Here is a 20820-nt window from a genome sequence, read left to right on the forward strand (position 1 = left end):
GTGCCTCCCTCGCTAAAAGCGTTGATAAGCTTTCATGTGGTTCAGGGTTCGACCTATGGCATATACCTCTAACTTTTCAGAGTTATGTACGTTTGAACTTTTGAAGCAATTTAAACATCATTTGCTTCAACGGTGATCGAAAACATCGTGAAGAAATCTCGATGGCTAACAGTTCTCCATACCTGGAGTTCACTGATTCACTACTGAGTACGTCTTTTTTTAGGATAAGAAGGCTTTGCACATAGTCATTCACGTTGGCCTAGTACGAATTTGTAGGTAGACTTCACACACCTTTGATAACTTTATGGAGAACAGGCAGGCATATTTCCTAGTTGCATCATCAATGTTACACTACTTACTTAACAATAAATAAAAGTCAATATTGCATGTAGTATTTGAACATTTTATATAAAATATACATATATTGAAAATACACCAATAGTCTAAAAATAGAAACTACGTATCATATTCCGTCCCTAAAAAATATATTAAATATATTAAGAGATCTTTATTCGAATCCTTATTTAAATCTAACTAAATAAAAATAGTTTTATTAATAGGTTTATATACAATCTACGTTTCGTTAACGTAAACCAGAATCGGCACTTTATGACTTTTAATCTCCCTCAAACAAAGTTTCTTAAGAAAGCGATACAGACCATATTAGAAACTTGAGATTTGGCAAGTAGATTTTCTCTACAAATCTACCATACAGACTTCTAAGGATGCAATTTAATAAAGGTACAATGCCATTTAAATGCCATTTGAAGAAGGCACAATGCCGTATAGAAACCGTTACGGCATATAGGTTTAATAAAACTGTCATATCTCTCTGTCGCCGGGTGTGGTGGCGGTCTTTAGGGAAGACCTATGTCCAAAAGTGGACGTCCACAGGCTGATGATGATGATGATCTTTCTAACTTAATTCGCTTCCATCTTAGACTGAATCATCACTTACGACTAGGGAAGTTCGCAGTCAAAGGCTGACTTTCTCAGAAGTTCCGCAATATTCGGCCGATTTCCTAACTCTATTTTATAAGGCACTGATGAAAATATAAATTCATTTCTATAACATAGGCTACAACTACTACCAACTAAGGCTAAGAACTTGACTAAGAAATAAAAAATTTTTTCTTAGTTTTTCTTACTTAATCCAGGCCTGTGATAGGAACTAATTACTAGGTATAATAAGCCACAGTAACTATCCGATTAATAACTTCGCACTTATTATGATGATATGTGATTCAATATATCATTTGTCAGAAACGCTTATGATTACATACCTAGATTTATAATATTTAGGAATTCATACAATTTATATCATTATAAAATAGCTTGTCTGAGTAATTACAAAGTATTATTATAAAAAAATAGTTTTCAGATCAGATAGTACGTATAATAGTCCTAATAGATAGACAGATAGTCCTAAGTCTCAGCTTGTCGGGATTTTGCAGACTCCGTAAAATCCCGCAGTAAAAATGATGATAAAAATGTGTATATTTAGTAGATATTCTAAAGATATCATTACAAAATCAATTTCACTATTTTGTTTACGTCAATAAACACATTCATTTCACAAAACATATAAACATTACATATGAGTGGAAATGTATCTATCTAAACTAGTATTCTTCTCAGCATTGTCTGCTTCAGTCTTGTTGTCTTCTGTAATCTTTGCTTCTTCTAGTTTTATCATCATTATGGCACCGATTGATACTGGAAAAAATTAAACAATTACTTGTTATTCTTTGGAAAGTTATACAAATATTTTTCTGTGAAAGAAAAATCAATAAATACGGTTCAGAATTTAATCTGATTAAGCAAGCTGAAGTGGCAGTGGGCAGGCTATGTCTGTCACAGAACCGCTAGCCACTGGGGCAGAGTGCAGACATTTCTGGAGTGGAGACCACGTACCAGTAAGCGCGGCGTGAGATGATCTCCATCCTGCTGAACTTACGAGGGTAGTAGGAAATGGTTGAATGAGGAAGGCGGAGGACCGTGTCTGGTGGCGCGCTCTCAGGACTCAGGGTGGCCTATGTATAACAATGGATGCAAGCAGGCTGTATGATTGAAGTAAAGGGAGTATCTACATATTGGCGTCACTCAGAAAAGCAGGTATTATTTAAATATTTTTATCGAATTATTGGAATGTCCTCTCCAAAACCAACACAAAAAAAAAACACAAGTTTAATGTGTAAGGTTATCCGAGAGTTTTAATCTAAACAAACTAATGCCAAAATAAATAATTTAATTAGAGCGTGATTGCTATCACAACATCTAATTATTCAGTTCACAATCCAAATACCGAAAATATGCGATATCGCTCCGAATCTCAGAAGGAGACTAAACTAAAACCTTCGAAACACCCGTATTTATGCAAGTTCAATCTTGTTGGCCTCCTAGTAACAGATTGTATGACATCGAATGAGCCAAATATCGATTTTATCAAACTACCTGCATCAGCTAAATTAATAATTTTATATTATTTTTGACAACTCAAATCAACTTTTTAAAAATAACCTTACATACAGAAGAATCTACAAATATAATTTCTATGAAGCGAGAAGGTAGGTTGAAACATTAATTCCCATATTAGTTAGAGTAGTACCAATAGGTACTATCATAGCAAGAGTATATACTTATTAATAAGAAAACTGAATGAGGAAATAAACTTACATGCTAATAAAGCTGCGACGGATATGAACGGCGCAGGGCAGGAGTAATCTAAAAGAACTCCGACCGCCAAATTGGACGCCACGCCACCAGCTCTGCCCCACCACGCTCCCCAACAAACACCTAGACCTCTGTAAAATACATTTATAGATATAAAAGATGAAACTTATTGACATATCATCGTAACCTCAGAAAGATCATAACGTTCAAACCGTTAGGTCTAGATGAGATTTTGGATGTTTTATTGCAATTTTATTAAGATTTTTATCCACAGTCAAGCACAAAATGCAAACAATTTGTGCATATCACTTGTCAAGCGCATTAATTACTTGAAACACATTTATAAAAGACGGTGGCCTTAGAACAGACGTTCTGTTTGGGAGCCTTTTAAAATATGGACGGAAGTTATGCGACCTTTTGCATATAATGAAGTATTGGCGAGGAAATTTAAAAATTGTGGCGATCACAATAGATCAGAAACGGATGACGTGATACAGTGAACTAGACGATCCACAACCCCGAAACAAAAAGAAGAACTTGAAAGTTAAATTATACTTCCGTCCGAAAAAGATCTAAGTTACTCTCAATGTACCCCATAAAGAAGTTTTATAAAACACAATACCTACCCTAACTTAGCCGGCAAAGAATGCAACAGCAGTCTTATAAGCAAGACATTTCCATTCAAAGACGCTGCGTTTAGTGCTGCCGCAGCCGCAACTGCAAGATGCTTGGATGCCGCACAAGCACAGACGCATGCGGCAAGACAAACGCATGCCAACGCGCATGCAAGCGCACAGAGCGCGGCCGCACGACGCACGCCGAACGCACCGCGTGCCGACACAAGGGCGCATGCTGCATTGCCTAAGACGCAACATGCTCCTACTATAAGGCCTGATGTGAATATCTGCAAAGAAGGCGGATATGTTACGAGTAAAAGAATCCATATTATTCATCCTTATTATATCCATATTACCCTAATCTGAGAGCGTCCTATTTGGGCAGAACCCCAAAAACTTTTTGTCCCGACCCAAGATTTCTAACCATAAGACAAAAATAAACGAAAGGACAAAAAATACTTACTGAATCATCAATATTTTCATCGCATTTCTCTTCGCTATGTGACTCAAAGATTGAGTTATTGAATCTGTCAACTTCGCCTCGAGAGCGTACATTGTAGACCTTGGACATGTTACTTGCGTTGAACAACTGTGCTGGTTCTGGGAGAATTTTGTTGGCTGAGCAGTCCTTGACTTGCATGCGGAGGAGAAGTTCTGGTATCCAAAGATTGAGGCCAAACCCACTGAAAATATAAGTACAATCTAATAAATGCATACCTACCTCCTTACTTTCATTTTCACTATTATTATTAAACTAACTTATATCCGCGACTTCGGTTACGTGGACTACTAGAGTTGAATTTTCAAAAATCCTTTCTTAGTGGATGTCTGCGTCATAATAGCTATTCTAAGCATGCCAAATTATTTCAGCCCGAACCTATGGCCCGAACCGTTTGAACGTTTGAATTTGAGCTGTGTGTTCATTGATCAGTCAGTCAGTTACCTTTTCCTTTTTAACCCCCGACCCAAAAAGAGGGGTGTTATAAGTTTGACGTGTGTATCTGTGTATCTGTGTGTCTGTGTATCTGTGAATCTGTGTATCTGTGTATCTGTGTATCTGTCTGTGGCATCGTAGCGCCTAAACGAATGAACCGATTTTAATTTAGTTTTTTTTTGTTTGAAAGGTGGCTTGATCGAGAGTGTTCTTAGCTATAATCTAAAAAAATTGGTTCAGCCGTTTAAGAGTTATCAGCTCTTTTCTAGTTTTCTTGTAGAAAAGAAGGTTAGATAACCGTTAGGTTCATAATATTATGTCAATAGACAAATGTCAAGCTGTCAAGATGGACGTTGCCTAAATACATAATTATTTATTTGAAAATGATGTTTCGGAAAACTCAAATACTTTGGATCGTCGGGGGTGTTATAAATTTTTAATTTACACTTGTATATAATTATTTGGATTCAACCTTTCAATTATATTTAACTAGAATTTGCATATCATTTAGCTCGTAACTGACTACCTCGTCACCTAACGCCAAAAATAACGAGCCAAATTAATTTCAACTTACGCAGCCATGTTAGCGAAGAAGACGAACAGTATCAAGCTGGACTTCAGTGCGTACATCTTGGAGACGAACATTTTGAGATCCTTTAACACTCCCATGAACAACGCTTTGGTTCGACTCTGCTCACCGCTGACCGTCTTTGTCATGAATATATTGTCTTGGATGAGTTTCTTAATCTGGAATTAATGTTTTTTTAATATTCCAATACAAGTTAGCCCTTGGCTCCGATCTCACCTGGTGGTAAGTGATGATGCAGTCTAAGATGGAAACGTACATATCTATGTGGAAACGGGTTAATTTGGAACGCGTATGGTATTTCTATTGCCACTATAATAACAAGTAATAAAAACCAAGATGATGAATTCCAAAGTGGCCGCCATGCAATCCATCCATACTAATATTATAAATGCGAAAGGGTGTCTGTCTGTCTGTCTGCTACGCTTTCACGGCTCAACCGCTGAACCGATTTTATTGAAATTTTGAACAGACTTAGGATACATTCCGGGGAAGGACATAGGCTACTTTTTATCCCGGAAAAACAAACAGTTCCCGCGGGATTCCTAAATACTCACCCGCTTGATCGATTCGTATGAAATTTGGTACCGAGGTAGCTTGCGTCCCTGTAATTGACATAGGCAACTTTTCATCCCGGAAAATCAAACAATTCCCACGGGATCTTTAAAAATCTTAATCCACGCGGACGAAGTCGCGGGCATCCTCTAGTTAAAAATAAATTAAAGTGCTTAGCATTATAATATCTTGTACGATGGCGCCATTTGATCGCACCCTATATACCACCGTACAAATTCAACTCGCACTTGACTGGTTTTTTAAATGAACTGATAACTAACCTTAAATTCTGCTGTCGAGCCCCTATTACACCGATTGATATACGCCATAATTTTCAACGCTTTTTCACTTCTATTGGTATCTGATAGCAACCTTGGACTCTCTGGAAGAAAGAGCACCCAAATACCAGCAACAAACCCTGGTATACTTCCCAGAGCTAAATACAGTCTCCAGGAGTAGATTGGCAGAAGTGTAGTGTACCCGGATAGCTTTAATGGTATTACTAGCCATGCTATCGCTGAAACGGAAAAAACGACATGTTAAATAAGAGTTTCCTTAAATTCATTATAGCCTATAGGCACGTACGCTTGACCACGATCACACTTGTTGGCAGGTGATGATGTAGCCCAACATATGGGTCGCGTTTGACAAGAAGATGCCTATTCACATTCTTGTTTAAAAGATACCTGGATTATACCTAATCACTACGGGTTGCTGGAGTCAGGTGGAATTTCGAAAATCATTTGGGGTAGGATTTCTAAAAACTAAAATTTGGGGTCTTCCAACCCTGCGTTTTCGACGTTGCCATCGACTAATAACAACAACAACAAGATCCTTCAAAAGTTGTGCTTTTACATTCGTGTACCTCAGTCTGCAAGTACAAAATACACAATACTAGGTTTTTTATTAAAGCATATTACTCATGTTTTAATCATTATTTCCGTTCCTTTTTTCTCTCCACAGTCTGAATTTTCAGTCCACTCCTAAAGTTGAGCTATCGAAGCTATAAATTTTGAAGTTGGGACCTCACCAGGTAAAATGAGCCATGCAGCCACAAAACTTCCACCAGTGATGTCGAGGTAGAACTGCCGTCTCTTGACCCCGACCAGATCTGATAGATAAGTGAACACCAATGTAGATGGAGCACCTGGAACAGGACAATTTTCAAATAATTTTGTTAGCTTTAAACCACATCTTTAACCACACCAACTTCTCTCCATGGAGCCATCGTAGGTAAACCAATATATTCTTATAGTAAATAGTGATTGAATTTGAAATTTTATGGGATCTCATACGTCATGCTAAGCTTGTTCACGAATTATGACTTCATCAGGATTTTGACCACCTTCCAAAATAAGAGGAGAAAGCCTCCGTGCATATTTTTTAACCCCCGACCCAAAAAGAGGGGTGTTATAAGTTTGACGTGTGTATCTGTGTATCTGTGTATCTGTCTGTGGCCTTGTAGCGCCTAAACGAATGGACCGATTTTAATTTAGTTTTTTTTTATATCAATAAATGAGATCTCTCTCATTATGGAGATCTCGCAGTTTTCCTCACGATATTTTCCTTCATCTTTAAAGCAAGAAACGCACATAACTGTGAAAAGTTTAGAGGTGCATGCCTGAAACTGTTAGCCATACCAATAAGGAATCCATTGATAGACCGTGCGGCCAACAGCAACCGGTAGTCAGTGACAGCACTCTGCGCTAGGAGTATGACAGAGTCTACCAGCAGCGTCATGCTAAGGATGTTCTTCCTTCCAAACACGTCACCCACGATGCCCCAGAAGAAGGCGCTGGCCACACCACCTGGAAAAGACAAACTGTCGTTACATGAAAGAGTTTTTGCGAAAAATTTGCAAAAACAGCGGCAACGGAAATACCTATACACACCTCTTGAGCCGTTATAGGTAGGTATACAGCAATTGCAAAAAACCGGCCAAGTGCGAGTCAGACTCGCGCACCTAGAGTTCCGTGCTCGGGTATCTTTTCCGCCATTTTGCACGATTAATCAAAAACAATTATGCATAAAAACAAATAAAATATGTTTTAGAATGTACAAGAAAGGCCCTTTCATATGATATCCCACTTGGTAAAGTTATCTTACTTTGAAAATTGAAAATACTAATTATTTACTCACAACATTTTAATTTTTTTTTGTGACGTAACCACAAATTCACGGTTTACGGTTTTTCCTTTATTTGTACTATAAGACCTACCTATGATTCTAGATCAACGGGAAGTACCCTATAGGTAATTTTGACAGACACGACAAACAGACTGACGGAGAGACGGACAGACAGACAACAAATTGATCATATGTCTGTAAAAAGGACACTCCACCCAGGAGTACTTTTAGTATGTTCATCTGGATACCTCAAGGAAGAAATGTACCAATTTCCTCTCAGATATTAATTTGACTGGATTATCAGTGGACCTGTCAGTAGCCACAAATGTCAAAGGATAATAAAGAAAGACAATTTTCTAATAGCGATACTCGGAGCTTCCCCACTTCGTTTCAAGTTTCGCCGCAGCAAATGTCAATAGACACTGTTTGCGATCCTCGTGATGCAATAACAATTAACCGTTAACGGAATCAGCTCAAACTGATAATTGCTTCCATACCTATCGATTCGCGACATTCGCACCCACCTTTGTCTGGGGTCGTAACATTTATCTTATCCTCGACTGACAAATAAGTTACACAAGTGCAAATTAAAAATTTATAACACCCCCGACGATCCAAAGTATCTGAGTTTTCCAAAACATCATTTTCAAATAAATAATTATGTATTTAGGCAACGTCCATCTTGACAGCTTGACATTTGTCTATTGACATAATATTATGAACCTAACGGTTATCTAACCTTCTTTTCTACAAGAAAACTAGAAAAGAGCTGATAACTCTTAAACGGCTGAACCAATTTTTTAAGATTATAGCTAAGAACACTCTCGATCAAGCCACCTTTCAAACAAAAAAAACTAAATTAAAATCGGTTCATTCGTTTAGGCGCTACGATGCCACAGACAGATACACAGATACACAGATACACAGACACACAGATACACAGATACACACGTCAAACTTATAACACCCCTCTTTTTTGGGTCGGGGGTTAATAAATACAGTGTCACCTCAAATTTTTTGTCGGATTTCCTCAGATAGAAGTTCACTACCTGACATATTAAGTAGGTCTCTTGTAGGGTCTTGCACTGTCCGAATCCAGCTCTCCCAGGGATTCATTCGATGTCATCTCTCTACCAAGTAGGGCTCTGCCATAGTTGCGCTTTCCGGTTCGAAGTTGCCATTATAGGACCTTGGGATTCCAACGTCTACCGGTTTTTTCAAACTATGTGCTCTGCCTATTACCACTTCAGCTTCAAAATCCTCTGAGCTATGTCCGTTAATCAAAGCTTACTCTGCGACGTATATCCTCAATACTGAGGGTATTTTTTTCAGATACAAGTTAGCTGCCTTCTCACCTCGTGGTAAGTGATGATGCAATTTAAGCTGGGAGCGGGCTAACCTAAAAGGGGTATGGCAGTATTTTATTAAGCCCATAACCCTTCGGTTTCTACACGGCATCATACCGGAACGAAAAACCGCTCGGCGGCACGGCTTTGCCGGTCATGACCCCTTCCTATTATTCACATAATAGTAGGAATTTTCTTGGTATGATAATGCATGCGGTGGGTCCCCAGACCCTTCCGCAAATAATTCGACTAAGAGAACGATATTTCAAATCTTAGGTTTGTACAGTTTAAAGTGTCATCCGAGGCATGAAGGATACAAACTGACCAAATTGAGACCTTTAAAGTCCGTCACCCATCCAGTTATTGACTTGGGTCAGCGTCGCTTAGCAAGCTTAGCAAAATACAATTGTATTTGTTGCTATACTCGGTTCTGTTGTCAGTAGTCACAACTAAGCCACACGTCTCTTCTAATCAAAGCTCACCACTCATAAAAGCCATATTGATCAATCCGGCCTGGTAGGTGGATAGTTTGAGTTCGCATCTCGCTGCAGGCAGTACGTAGGACATGACGCAGTTCTGCACGCCCGTGGTGAAGAATGCGCACGCGCACGCGCCTAGCACGCTGCGGCTGAAGCGGCCGTAACCTGCGGAAAAACAAGGAAAGTAATTGAGAGTAATTTGATTGAAAGTAATTAATTCTTAGCGGACTAAGAAAGGATTTTTGAAAATTTCCAATACCAAATTTCATGATTCAAGATCAACGGGAAGTACCTACTACCCTATATATAGATTTTCTTGACAGACACGCCAGACGGACAGACAGACAACAAAGTGATCCTATAAGGGTTCCGTTTGAGGTATGGAACCCTAAAAATCAGAGTTCGCACGGGATTTTTAAAATCTTAAACACTGAAGTGGAATTGCTAAAATAAGTCGCGGGCATCAGATAGTATATTTACATAATATTATTATGATGTAATGGATTCCATATAATAGGAAACAAAGTTATGACTTATGACGTCATACTTAATAACTTAACCACATTGTCATACAATTGACAGCAGAAGCAATATGATCAAGAGTAGGTAGGTACCTACTAATCAAGAGATCCTAATATACTGACAAATAATAGTTGTTCGTTTTCTCCCTAGTGTTAAGGGCTCTCTCCGTCACTCGTTTCATACAATCGTAGTTCCAATTTCATTTCAATATTAAGCAACCAAAGTCCATGAAATTTTGCAGACATATTCTAGAAACTAATATCTATGTCTGTGGTTTTCCAGATTTCTGTTAAAATATTCGGTTTCAAAGTTACGCGGTCTTAAAAATTTTCATACAAATCTTTGAGCCCCTGTAATTTTAAAACTACATATTTTTAGAAAAATCTATAACACCACAGACACAGATACATACATATACATACATACATATATACATACTGAGCCCTAGTCTCCTCTTAGAATGAAAAGATTTGGGCCATAGTCTATCACGCTGACCAAGTGCGGATTGGCAAACTTCACACACCTTTAGGGAGTTTTTCTCACGATGTTTTCCTTCACCGTTAAAGCAACCCCGAAAAGACTAGAGGTCCGTGCCTGGGAACCCCCGACCTCTCGAATAGAGAGCCAACGTCCTAACCACTAAGCTATCACAGCAATAAGAAGCACAATAAGTATTAAACTCCATATCGAAGACGAGTTCAAATTAAACGCACGTAAAAATAAAACGATATATCCCTTTATTTGTTCGTCCTATACATAAATCTTGCTCGCTATTTTGCGGTTGCTCTACCGAGAAACAAGACGATTTAATGCAATAATAATATAATACTACAAGCCAACAGGTCCCGGCTTTTATTCCCGGCTGGGGCAATTTGAGAATATCTACAAATTGGAAGGTTCGACCTTGGTTAGTTAGGTCCATCCTACTGGCATGCATAGATGGTTAAGATGCGTCATATTTTATGAAATCGACAAGCTTGTTCTTATTTCACTATTCTATCATAGAACAGCGAGAGAGTGTGAACGTTTGCATCCTAAAAGCCGATTCACACCAAGCACTTACACGTGGCACAAGCGGTATGCCATGTCTCATACAGTTCCATATTCCGCGCAATGGTACGCGCTACGCTTACGCGACGCATACGCTGCCTGTGTGGCCGGCGCTTTATTGGTTGACATCCAATCTACTCCTACTAAACGTTTTTGCCAACGTTTCTGATACGAACCGCTAAGGCATGGAACGCTCTTCCGGCATCCGTGTTTCCTACCATATAATATACCTAACCTAAATAATAATAATACTAGAGGATGCACGCAACTTCGTCCGCGTGGTTTTAAAGATCCCGTGGGAACTGTTTGATTTTCCGGGATAAAAAGTAGCCTATGTCCGTCCGCGGGATATAAGCTAACCCTGTACCAAATTTCGTCGGAATCGGTTAAACTATAGGGACGTGAAATGGTAGCAGATAGACAAACAGACACAAATAGACAGACAGACAGACAGACACACTTTCGCATTTACTCGTATAATATTAAGTATGGAGTATGGATAGTGATGGGATATGGGTATCTACTTGATCAGCTAACCTAATAGATCTAGCACAATCATCGCGATCTAATCATCCAGAGCACATTATTGTTAAGTTGGTAGGGTTTATAAACACAATGGCTTGCAAATGTAAATATTATATCTCCAGTGTTATTGTTTGTGCCCCCTCCCCCCACGTCATCCATACTAATATTATAAATGCGAAAGTGTCTGTCGGTCTGTCTGTCTGTCTGCTACGTTTTCACGGCTCAACCGCTGAACTGATTTTAATGAAATTTGGTACAGGCTTGGGATAGGTACATCCCGGGGAAGGACATAGGCTACTTTTTTATCCCGGAAAATCAAAGAGTTTCTACGGGATTTAAAAAAATCGAAATCCACGCGGGCGAAGCCGCCAGGCATCCCCTAGCTGTTAATATTTTCTTCTTTAAACTTACGGCGCTAATTTTATGCATGCCTAAGAGTTCTGTATAATCAGCGGTGTTCCGATGAGGTTCTTTAAGGACATGAAAAGGACAAATTCATGAAAAGTCGAATACCGAAAATGCATTGGCAATTCCTCTAGTGCTGCAAATGTTTATGGGCCTAAGGGTTTATGGTACCTAATTACCTAATTACTTAAATTCAGGTGATCCGTCTGCTCGTTTGCTCGTTATTTATTCTTATTTTTTTAAAGATATCAAGAAAATACTAAAGTTACCACTAGGAAACAAAAAGTACCCTTCATTTTTACTCGTACACTTGTTCGCAAAAACAGAAATAATTAAAACCTATCAAAAAAAAAACAAAAATATTTTTATTCAATTAAACTTTTACAAGTGCTTTTGAATCGTCAAAATAATCTACCACTGGTTCGGAATGCCGTCCTACCGAGAAGAACCAGCAAGAAACATCCAGCATCGAAACTCCAGGAACAATTCAAACCAGTTCGAATAACTTCAAGATGGTTTTTGTGTACATTTTCGGCGAAAGTGTTTAACGGGCTCATACCTACATGGCCCAGAGAGATTCCTGCGATTCCATTCTGATTGTAATGTTAGTTAACCGACTTCAAAGCCCGGCTGAGTTCGTTGTGGGCTCTTCTCAGATGTGGGCGCATTTGGAACCCTCGTAGCATTAGTTTTAAGTTAGGTAATTAATTTTATCACCACTATATCGTCCAAATTTAACAATTTCGACCATCAAAAGGAGTACAATTGTACCTACTTTGGATAAATGATTTTGACTTTGACTTTGACTTTGAGGAGGTTCTCAATTCACCGGAATATTTTTTAAATTAAATAATATCAGACATAATATAACTACCAGTAATCATCTGTTTACACGCTTTTTAATATGAGCTTCGCCTATATTTTAGACTCTGAGCCTATGAGGCCAGACCTTCGTTATTTTATAATAAAAATAAAGTCTGTTTTTTTATATTTTCTTCGGAATAGGTGGGGCAGGGGGTTGCCACGATACCTACTAAGTATTTGGCAATGCATTACGTGACTTCTAATACTATTCCGAAGGATTTTGTACGTCTTTGTTACCTGTATCAACTTAAAAAGTTTCAAGTCAATCGGATGAACGCATAGTAACGAACAAGCAAACATTAAATTTTTTCTAAAAGATGTTTCTCTTAGATAATATTTCCAAGAGATATCTAGATGCGACAATGATATAATATTTATGATCCAAGCATGTCTACGAAAACACGCACGTGACAATTTCTGAATTCAATGCCTACAATAAATGCACTATAACTACCTACCTATGAATTGTTTGCTGAGCACTCTTCTTTTTTATACCTAGGTAGACATAATATTAGTAATTTAGTTAACTAAAAACCTTCAATATCACAGCATACGACAAAACCGCTTTGCCACAAGTTCCACGCTGCTTTTGATTGAATTCACCACCAATTCTACGCAGACGAAGTCACGGGCAACTGCTAGTCCATACTAATATTATAAATGCGAAAGTGTGTCTGTCTGTCTGCTATATTTTCACGGCCCAACAGTTTAACCGATTCTAACGAAAGGTACAGGGTTAGCTTATATCCCGGGGACGGACATAAACTACTTTTTATGCCGGAAAATCATGGCAATTTTGTGATGAACAGGAGTGGATATGGGCCGATATAACTAAGCTTGGTCACAATTCTGACACGTTTACATTTATTAGTGAATCGCACGGCAGTCGTCGTTGGTTGGATCATTGTCTCACTACCGAAGCCGCGTGGAAATCCGTACTAAGCGTGGACGTTATGTACGACATCTCATGGTCCGATCATTTTCCACTACGTGTAGTATGTAATATTGAAGCGACCGAGTGTCTTACACTCGACGACGGTATCTTTGCCGGAACGGGCATTCGGTGGGGTAACAGAGACGCAGCTCAAATTGATTCGTACTATAATTACTGTGAGAATAGACTCGTTAAGATTTGTGAACAGATAATATGTAAGAACTGTGATAACAATAGATGTAACAATTTAGATAGTCACCATTTATTTATTAATAATTTATATAATGATATTGTCAGCATTATGCAGTCAGGTGCTAAACGCTCATCAAAGCGATGTCAGTATAATAATATTAAGCACAAACAGGTCACGGGTTGGAATTTTCATGTTCAGGAAAGCCATAGTAAGTATAAATTGTACTTTGAATCATGGGTGTTGGCGGGTAAGCCATCTACTGGTATAGTATATGATAATTTGACGAAATCTCGTAAAATTTTTAAAAATAAGTTACGTTGGTGTCAAAGGAATGAAGAAGTCATTAAATTAGATATTCTAGCCATGCACCGTAAAGAGAAAAATTTTGTAAAGTTTTGGAAACAAACTAAGGCATTTAATCATAAACAAAGCAAACCAGTATCAGTGGATGGCTTACAGTGCCACGTACAGATAGCCAATATGTTCGCGGAACGGTTTAAAATACAACCGCTACAAGCGGATCCGATGTTAAAAGGTAACAATTATGTCAATGCATTACCCAACTTAGATAAGGTTAAAATACAATTTACAACTGACGAAATAACAAAAGTTGTGGTCCAAATGAAAAGAGGGAAAAGTCCTGGATATGATGAACTAAGCATTGAGCATATTTTATATGGGGGTTTTTTGCTACACGAGAAACTATGTGGTCTATATAACTTGTGTATAAGATATTCGTATCTTCCCCATAATTTAATGAAAACAATAGTTGTCCCGATTGTAAAAAATAAAACTGGGGACTTGGGATCGCCTGCTAATTATCGTCCTATTTCCCTGGGCACAGTAATAGGTAAAATTTTTGAACGTCTTGTGCAACCTGAACTGCTTAGGAATGTAGTCATCGATGACGCACAGTTTGGTTTCCGACCTGGTCTCTCGACAGACTCAGCTATAGTTGGTCTGAAGCACACTATACAGTATTATACTAGGCGAGATACATCTGTATATGCGTGTTTTCTCGATCTGAGCCGGGCTTTCGATCTAGTCAATTATGATATTCTCTGGGAGAAATTGAACCGGTCTCAGGTCCCAAATGAAATTGTGGGTCTGTTGAGGTACTGGTACGGAAACCAAACAAATATTGTGAAATGGGGCGAAGCGACTTCTAATTCATATAAATTAGACTGCGGTGTTCGTCAAGGTGGGATTACTTCTCCGGATCTTTTTAACATTTATGTAAATAACCTGATAGAGGAGCTGAGAGACACCAAGATCGGATGCCACATCAATGGAGTATGTGTAAATAGTTTGAGTTATGCGGATGATATGGTGATTCTTAGCCCTTCTATCAAAGGCCTCAGAAAGTTGCTCTCGGTTTGTGAGCATTATGCTAATGCTCATGGGCTGAAATATAATGTTAACAAAACTGAGATGCTCGTATTCAAGGCAGGTAAAGGTCCGGAAAGAATCCCAGAAATTATTTTAAATGGTAAAGCTGTTCGGGTTGTGCAGACGTTCAAATATCTCGGGCACATCCTGACAGAGCATCTGAAAGATGACAATGACATTGAGAGAGAAAGGAGGGCACTCTCGATCCGTTCCAATATGCTGGCGCGTAGATTTGGCAAATGCAGCAAGGAAGTTAAAATAACCTTATTTAACGCCTACTGCCAATGCTTTTATACGTGCCAGCTATGGACTAACTTTCTTAAAAAGTCGTTCACTGCAATACGAGTACAATATAACGACGCATTCCGAATACTCATGGGTTTGCCGAGGTATTGCAGTGCTTCTACTATGTTTGCCGAAGCGAGAGTGCCCGACTTCTATTGTATTGTTAGAGCTCGTGTGGCATCCTTTTGGGAAAGACTTCGGAGCTCTAACAATTCAATACTCAAGGTTGTTTGTGAAGGGATGCCCAGCCCTATTTTTAATTATTGGTTGTCTGTACACCAGGATAAGAACAGAAAATAATACCTGTGACCTGTGACATCTGAAATGAGTTTTTTAACCATTTCAGTTAGTCTTAAGTTAACCTAATGTATTATGTAAATGCTTTTAATGTAACGTATATTCTGTGTAACTTTTATTTGTATATGGGTTTTTTTTATGCCTGACAATAAAAACTATTATTATTATTATTATTATTATTATAAATCAAAGCGTTCCCACGGAATTCCTAAAGACCCATCCGCTTAATCGATTTGTATGAAATTTGGTATCAAGGTAGCTTCCATCCCTGTTATTGACATAGGCAACTTATTATCCTGGAAAATCAAACAGTTCCCACGGGATCTTTAAAAACTTAAATCCACGCGGACGAAGTCGCGGGCATCCTCTAGTAATATATAAAAGGAAAAGCTGATTAATTGACTTACTGACTGATCTATCAACGCACAGCTCAAACTACTGGACGGATCGGGCTGAAAAGCATGCATATAGCTAGACATCCGTTCAAAAGGATTTTTGAAAATTAAACCCCCAAAAAAAATAAAATAGTCAATTAAAATTCGTGCAGTCCACGCGGGCGAAGTCGCGGGCCTGAGCTAGAAATAGATGTACCTAGCAGGTATTAGGTACATATATACCTTTGGAACGTTATTAGTGCCTTGACCGCGAAAGCAAACAGTTTAGTCGTTTGCAGCGAATGACATGTAAACATATGAGTACGAGCAAAAAAACAACCGCGATGTATACAGTAAAACAACTAGTTTATAGACCTCTTTAACCTTTTCCATTGATTACTACGATTTCTCTCTTTCCATTCCATTCTATTCCATCAGTCGGTATGCGACCACAGCTGGGCATAGGCCATTCCAAGAGTGCGCCACCAAACACGGTCCTCCGCCTTCCTCATCCACCCACTCCCCGCCACCTTCTTCAGGTCATCGGTCCAGCTGTCTGGAGGTCGTCCCACACTGCGCTTACTGATACGCGGTCTCCACTCCAGAACATGTCTTTACCAATATACTAATTGGCGCAATGTAAAAGTATGTCTGTTTGTCTGTCTATCTGTTTGCCAGCTTTTCACAGCAGATCATTTTAACCGATGTAGATGAAAGGTTTACAGATAGCTTGCCAGATATATCCCAGGATGCTCTACTCTCCCAGAAAGTCAAAAGTTTCCCAAGGGGTTTTTATCTTCATTCTTATCTTCTTTTTCTACGTAATCAAATCCGTAATGAGAGATGCTAGAATAGCAACCTTGCACCTGAAATCGCGGCGTTTGGAAGAAATCCCACTTTGACAGACTACCTCAAACGACTCGCAGGGAGCCGCTGGATTCAGGAGGTCCAAGACAGTGCCATGTGGAAGTTCCTATTTGATGGGAGGCCTCGGCCGTGGCTAGTTACCACCTTACCAGCAAAGCCGTGCCGCCAAGCGATTTAGCCGTCTATCATTGATAATGATGATGATGATGGCACTTACCGGCTGCGTCCAAAGCGGTCTCGTAGTTGGCCACTTCTTGGGAATCCTGATGCTCCAGGGCCCTTTGGGATGCTGCAACAAGAAAAAGGATCTACATTCCTAAATTCTTAAAATGTGTCTACCTATGTATTTTGTTATATTTTTTAATATGTTTTAATTTATTTTTGAGAAATTTAGAATTGAGAATGAGCAGCTTGAATAACCGGCTTGTAGGCTTTTTCTCACACAAGGGCGCGTTTGGAACCATCGTAGCTTTTAGTTTTAAGTTGACGTACTAAATAAAGGTATTTCTCCAAAAGATAGGTAAGTACCTTTCAAAAGTGATGTATTGATTACCTTAATGCTCTAAGAATTACGAGTGATTTTTGATAAATAAACGATGAAGCGAGCCTAGTGTTTCGGGGGTGAGACTGTGATCCCAGGCACGCACCTTTCTATTAGGTGTTATGTGCGTTTTAACCATCTAAATGTCACTAGATGGCTTGTTTTTTTACCCGACTGCGGCAAAGCAAAAAGGAAGGGTTATGATTTTAGCAGTCTATGTATGTATGTATGTGTGTATATCTGTATCAGTATCCAGATTCTATGTGTTCCAGCGTAGCGCCTAAACTACTGGGCCGATTTTATTGAATGAGGGGTCAATCGATTCGTCGTAAAGGTCCGGGTGGCATAGGCTTCATTTTATACGACTGATAATTCTGAGAGGACACCCGTGCTCAGTGCCGTACACCGCGATGACACAACTCACGACAGTTAGGGAACGTGTAACAAAACGTCGAGGCTTCGACGTCACTGGCCGGCGTCAAATGTTACTACATTTGACGCAGGTATCACTTAACATTAGGTGACCTGCATGCTCGATTGCTCGCTTTTTTTTTATTAAAAAAATTTAAAAATCGTCGATTCAGGATTAAACCGAGAGTTCCCTCACTCGTTCACTCTGGCGATAGGTTGAGATAATGATGATGATAAGGAACAAATAATTTACCAGTTTTTTAAGACATCTACATCATGAATGTAAATAAATAAATGAATGTAAATTTTAGACGATTTCCTCATTTTTCTGATGCCAGATTGTTTAGTCTTGTGAAAAATCTTTAATTTTTCGACATAAAAAGTAGCGGTCACTTTCCACTCTGCAAAAAACACTTCGATCGGTTGTTGCTCCGTTGCGACATGATTGAAGGACAAACCAAATAACAGGACACAGTTTCGTATTTGAAATAGTATCAGGATGCTTAGCACTCCACGCTAAAGCCTGAACTACTGATCTAAGTACTGGAGTCGCCATTTCACGGTGTTCTGGCATCAATTAAGAATCCATGAGTATGAAAAGTAATTTATTGCTCGTATAACATGTAACTTATGGATTGATAAGGGTTTATTGAGCTGGCTACGCGTGCCGATAAGGCAGGTCTTTTCCAAACATTCACGTAAAAATTGTAAACCATTCATCATCATGATTAACCCGTGACCGGCTTACTACAGAGCACGGGTCTTGTCTCAGAATGAGAAGGGTTTTGGCCATAATCTGCGACACCCGCAAAGTGCGGATTGGTAGACTTCACACACTTTTAAGAACATTATAGAGAACTCTCAGGCATGCAGGTTTCCTTACGCTGCTTTTAAAACGCACATAGCTCCGAAAAGTTAGAGATGCGTGCCTGGGATCGAAGCCACGATCTCCGATTATGAGGCGGACGTCTTTAACTACTGGGCTATCACAGCTTAAATTGTAAACATGCTACCTTAATGCAGCATGCTGGTTTGTTCTTCAAACACGCCGCGATGGAGAAACGGATCGACGCAATTTTTATACTGATGAAGTACCCGTGCAGAGGGGTGTGGATTCGAATCCTTTCATACATTCGCAATTTATTTAGTACGTACCCATGTTAAAAAGGCTTTTTTTTTTTTAAATTTTTTAACTTTTCAAAAATATATAAAAGCAACCCTGCTCCCCATTTTGCAAAACACCATTTCAACAAAAAAAAATCAAGTAGAATCAAAGACTTTCCTATTTTTTTTTTTCAAAATATTTTTCAAAAATACTTACGAGGCATCTCCTTAGGCGCAACTCTGCACCCCATTTCGCACAACACAACACCACTCCCTACCACTTCAGTCAACGCACGTCCACCACCACGTATCGCTATGCACTGCCGTTATTCGCGCTCTTTCATATAAAGAAAGGCTTTAGTACATAGCGTAGGTAACTGACTTACACTTACATGGCTTACCGGACTCTAAGCGTTAGTTCGTTTCCGGAAAAACTAGGCTAGGGGAAAAGTTTTTCCAATGTAAAGAAAGGTTTGTAGATGATGGTAGGCACTTGTTTGGTTTGCTAGAAGCTACGCGAAAAAGCCTAATAGCATAAGGCAATAATATGATAACTTGGTTTACTCAAAGCTACGTATGTTGTTTAGGAAATATTAAGGCTAGATGAAAACTTTTTCCAAAAGGCTACGTGCGTACTTAAGAGGGCGCTCTCCGTCACTCGTTTCATACAATTGTAGTTCCAATTTCATTTGAATATTAAGCAACCAAAGTTCATGAAATTTTGCAGACATATTCTAGAAACTAATATCTATGTCTGTGGTTTTCCAGATTTCTGTTAAAATATTTGGTTTCAAAGTTACGTGGTCTTAAAAATTTTCATACAAATCTTTGAGCGCCTGTAATTTTAAAACTACATATTTTTAGAAAAATCTAAAACACCACAGACACAGATATTAGTTTCTAGAATATGTCTGCAAAATTTCATGGACTTTGGTTGCTTAATATTCAAATGAAATTGGAACTACGATTGTATGAAACGAGTGACGGAGAGAGCCCTGTTAAAGCTTGTTTAGGAAATGTCAAGGCAGAGGAGAGCTTTTTTCAATGTAAAGAAAGGTTTACTTTGTAAATGATAGTACCATCTGATGATAGGTAAGTATGTACTTATTTGGTTTGCTAGACTACGCGAAAAGGCCTAATAACATAAGTACCTACTATGTAATATGATAACTTGGTTGGTACAAAAAACTATAACTTTGTTTAGGAAATGGTATCTAGGCTAGATGAAAATATTTTCCAATATAAAGAAAAGTTTGTAGATGATGGTAAGTACTTACTTGGTTTGCTAGAAGCTACCGAAGAGCCTATACTCTAGTTTTCTTTTAACAAGTTACAGTAAAGAAACGCGTAAGCGACGCGATTTGCCGGCGCTTTAGACTTTCTGGAGTTAGGTTTTTCACTCGTATCGTATTTCATTGTCAGTCTGCGATAACAAGGTTCTATGGGCCATGTAGGCCATTGTAGGCATTGGTACGCGACAGGTCGAGATGGCAATCGGGGTATGAGGCACGGGGACGCACCGGGTTAGCGCGCGGGCTGTACGGGTGTGCGAGGTGTCCCCACTCTGATTGCCATCTAGATCTGTCGCGCACTATAGGTATAGTGCGCTTACGCATTTCTGCGAACTGTTTACCTAACGTCAGTTAAGTGACAATAACTAAAGGTGTAATATGATAACTCGGTTTACTAAAAGCTACCTAAGTATAAGTTTAGTTGGGAAATATATTATTTCCAATAAAAAG

The 20820-nt window shown here is 38.9% G+C and overlaps 1 protein-coding gene across 1 annotated transcript; it reads right to left on the reverse strand.

Annotated features, from left to right (window-relative positions):
• Window positions 1-394: 394 nt before the first annotated feature.
• LOC123868733 (synaptic vesicle glycoprotein 2B-like) lies at window positions 395-19389 on the reverse strand. Its single transcript, XM_045911313.1, has 11 exons — window positions 19296-19389; window positions 17240-17311; window positions 9321-9482; window positions 7006-7173; window positions 6396-6512; window positions 5647-5882; window positions 4799-4971; window positions 3754-3973; window positions 3300-3577; window positions 2677-2804; window positions 395-1716 (listed from the first exon to the last, which is right to left on the reverse strand). The coding sequence occupies exons 1-11, from the start codon at window positions 19327-19329 to the stop codon at window positions 1592-1594; spliced, it is 1713 nt and encodes a 570-aa protein (XP_045767269.1). The 5' UTR covers window positions 19330-19389; the 3' UTR covers window positions 395-1591.
• Between the last annotated feature and the right edge of the window lie 1431 nt (window positions 19390-20820).

The sequence above is a fragment of the Maniola jurtina genome, chromosome 10 (assembly GCF_905333055.1).
Source record: "Maniola jurtina chromosome 10, ilManJurt1.1, whole genome shotgun sequence".
Taxonomy (NCBI): Eukaryota; Metazoa; Arthropoda; class Insecta; order Lepidoptera; family Nymphalidae; genus Maniola; species Maniola jurtina.

What these genes read in the sequence shown, in the direction of transcription:
- LOC123868733 (XM_045911313.1), bottom strand. Translation starts at nt 19,329, where the DNA reads ATGGGGTGCAGAGTTGCGCCTAAGGAGATGCCTC. An exon ending in GACCGCTTTGGACGCAGCCG is followed by an intron (nt 9,483 to 17,239) that starts GTAAGTGCCATC and finishes GTTTTTCCGCAG; the next exon opens with GTTACGGCCGCTTCAGCCGC. An exon ending in TCTTTGCCGGCTAAGTTAGG is followed by an intron (nt 2,805 to 3,299) that starts GTAGGTATTGTG and finishes TGTATTTTACAG; the next exon opens with AGGTCTAGGTGTTTGTTGGG.